The following is a 2,500-nucleotide window of genomic DNA, read 5'->3' as shown; positions in this document are numbered from 1 at the left end:
CCCCCCCCTCAGACAAGGAGCAGTACTACCCGTTGGTGGACGTGAGCTGGTGGAGTGAGTGTGTGTTGATCCTGGCGCGCTGCTCCGGCTCCCTGACCGTGTCCTCCGCCAGAACCCTCCGGAACCTCCTGGGCAAGTCCTGCGAGTGGTTCGAGCCGTCGCCACGGGTTACCGCCGCCCACGACGGGGGTTTCCTCAGTCTGGAGGTGAACACCCAGATTAATAGAGATGAAACTCCATGAGAGAGAGAGAGAGAGGTGTATGTGTATGTGTATGTGTATGTGTATGTGTGTGCGTGTGCGTGTGTGTGTGCACGCGCGGGTGTGGGTGTGGGTGGGTGTGGGTGGGTATGTGTGTGAGGTGCCATCTCAGATTCCATCTCCTGACGGGGGACGATCATAAAAAGCGAGTTATTATGAAATATTCATCCCTCTTTCTCTATCGGCCCATAAAGGCTCTCTCTCTCCACCCTCCGCTTTATTCCACTCCCTCTCTTTTTCCTTATTTATTTTTATCTGATTCAGCGTGTAAAAAAAGAGGCGTGAAGAAGGGAGAGAAGTCTGGAGGGCATGAATGGAGAGATAGAGGGAGGGAGAGCGAGAGAGAGGGGGAAGAGTTGATGATGAGATTTTGGGGGGATTTTTTGGGGAATTTCTTTTTCATCTGCCAACTTCAGGAAAAGGTTTCATCAGCCCGGCACTACATGGGGGATAGAATCCTGACGGCAGTGTGTGTGTCTGTGTCTGTGTGTGTGTGTGTGTGTGTGTGTGTGTGTGTCTCTGTGAGTGGATGTGTGTCTGCATGCCCAATGATCCTTTAGGACGCTGCATCGACAGTGTTTGTGTATACATGACTGTGTGCGTATGCGTGTGCATGTGCGTGTGCGTGAGTGTGTGTGAGAGAGACACCCTCTCATCAGTGGGAGGAGGATGTGTGTGTTAGGCTGAGGAGGATGTGTGTGTGTTAGGCTGAGGAGGATGTGTGTGTTAGGCTGAGGAGGATGTGTGTGTGTTAGGCTGAGGACGATGTGTGTGTTAGACTCAGGAGGATGTGTGTGTTATGCTGAGGAGGATGTATGTGTTATGCTGAGGAGGATGTGTGTGTTAGGCTGAAGAGGATGTGTGTGTTAGGCTGAGGAGGATGTGTGTGTTAGGCTAAGGAGGATGTGTGTGTGTTACAGTGTTTCCTCCAGGATCTTTCACATTAGTGGCGGAGCTTTCATTTTTCGCGCGCGGAGCGTGCACGCGCATAAAACGCGCACTGGCGCTCAAAACAAAGACGTAATTTCACCAAAAACTAGAGGGTGGCAACAACGGTTAAGTCATTAAAGCCGAGCAGGTGATTTTATATAGAAGGTGATCAAATACCAATATATCCTACAGCTCCAGCGGAACATGCGGAACGCGCATGACACACACACACACACACAGAAAGATCATCAGCTCATCGAATATGAAGTACACGAGAGATAATCAGCTCATCGAATATGAAGTACACAAGAGTAGAGTACACAGGGGCGCTTAGGTGGCGTAGTGGATTAAGCGTTGACCATGTACCGCAGGGCTCCCGGTTCGATTCTAGCCGCGGACATATCCTGCATGTCATCCCTTCGCTCTCTCTCACCCATCCTTCCTGTCATAATCTATACTATATCTGTCATTAAAAATAAAAATATGAAAAAATAACTTTAAAGAGTAGAGTACACATGGAACCGGGAACGCGCATACAGCACTGAACAACATCCGTAGAATATAAACTTGTGACTGACAGTCCCATACATACACACACACACACACACACACACACAATGAAAGATCATCAGCTCATCAATACGAAGTAGGCCTACATGAGAGTACACGCACAAAACCGGCTAACGTTATTCATTAACTGTTTACACAAGTAAAATCACAGTGTGACAGTCAGATGGAGCATTCGGTAAACAACAACAGCAAGGTAATGCTATCAGTTGAGTTAAAGAAAACCAACTCTTACCTTTGAGGACACCAACATGAGCCCTGCTTACCCGTACCTCCGCCGTTCTGTTCGTGGTGATTTTAGAGGCAATAGATTATTTTTGCCCCGCGCATATTGCTATGAATAGTTCGAAGCTAGCGTTAGGTGCGAGAATGCTCGGTTAACCCATTAGCGGGAACATTATTTGTTTCACAAAATAGGCTGATTTAATTGACCATGAACATCAGAGACATACATTACGAATGTTCATTTAAAATACTCTATACTGAGCACTGGTATAAGAACATGAACCAGAGAACAGCAGTAAATGCAATAACCCACAGTCGTCGCTGATGATGTTGCATTTTCGATTAGGATACGTTTACGGGATTAAAGGGACCGGCGACGGGCGAAGAGAGAAAGAGAGGAGAGTGATTTCCTGAAATCCAAATGTCCCGCTAAATTCGGACCAATCACAAAACTGTTTTGAAAGCGCGTCGCCTCGCACCACGCGCCTATTGAGAGCGATTCAGTCTCGATTGCAGTG

General features: G+C 47.7%; 1 protein-coding gene across 1 annotated transcript in view; it reads left to right on the top strand.

Annotated features, from left to right (window-relative positions):
* Window positions 1-2,500, top strand: part of nbas (NBAS subunit of NRZ tethering complex) — a gene marked incomplete at its 5' end in the record, with an annotated part of 211,318 nt that overhangs the window by 23,665 nt on the left and 185,153 nt on the right. Inside the window, 1 exon segment of the mRNA XM_080550415.1 lies at window positions 13-206. Within this exon segment, the coding sequence (XP_080406541.1) occupies window positions 13-206 (194 nt within the window).

This window comes from Nansenia antarctica (genome assembly GCF_963989245.1).
Source record: "Nansenia antarctica genome assembly, chromosome: 1".
Lineage (NCBI taxonomy): Eukaryota > Metazoa > Chordata > Actinopteri > Argentiniformes > Microstomatidae > Nansenia > Nansenia antarctica.
This window is presented reverse-complemented; position numbering and strand designations above follow the sequence as displayed.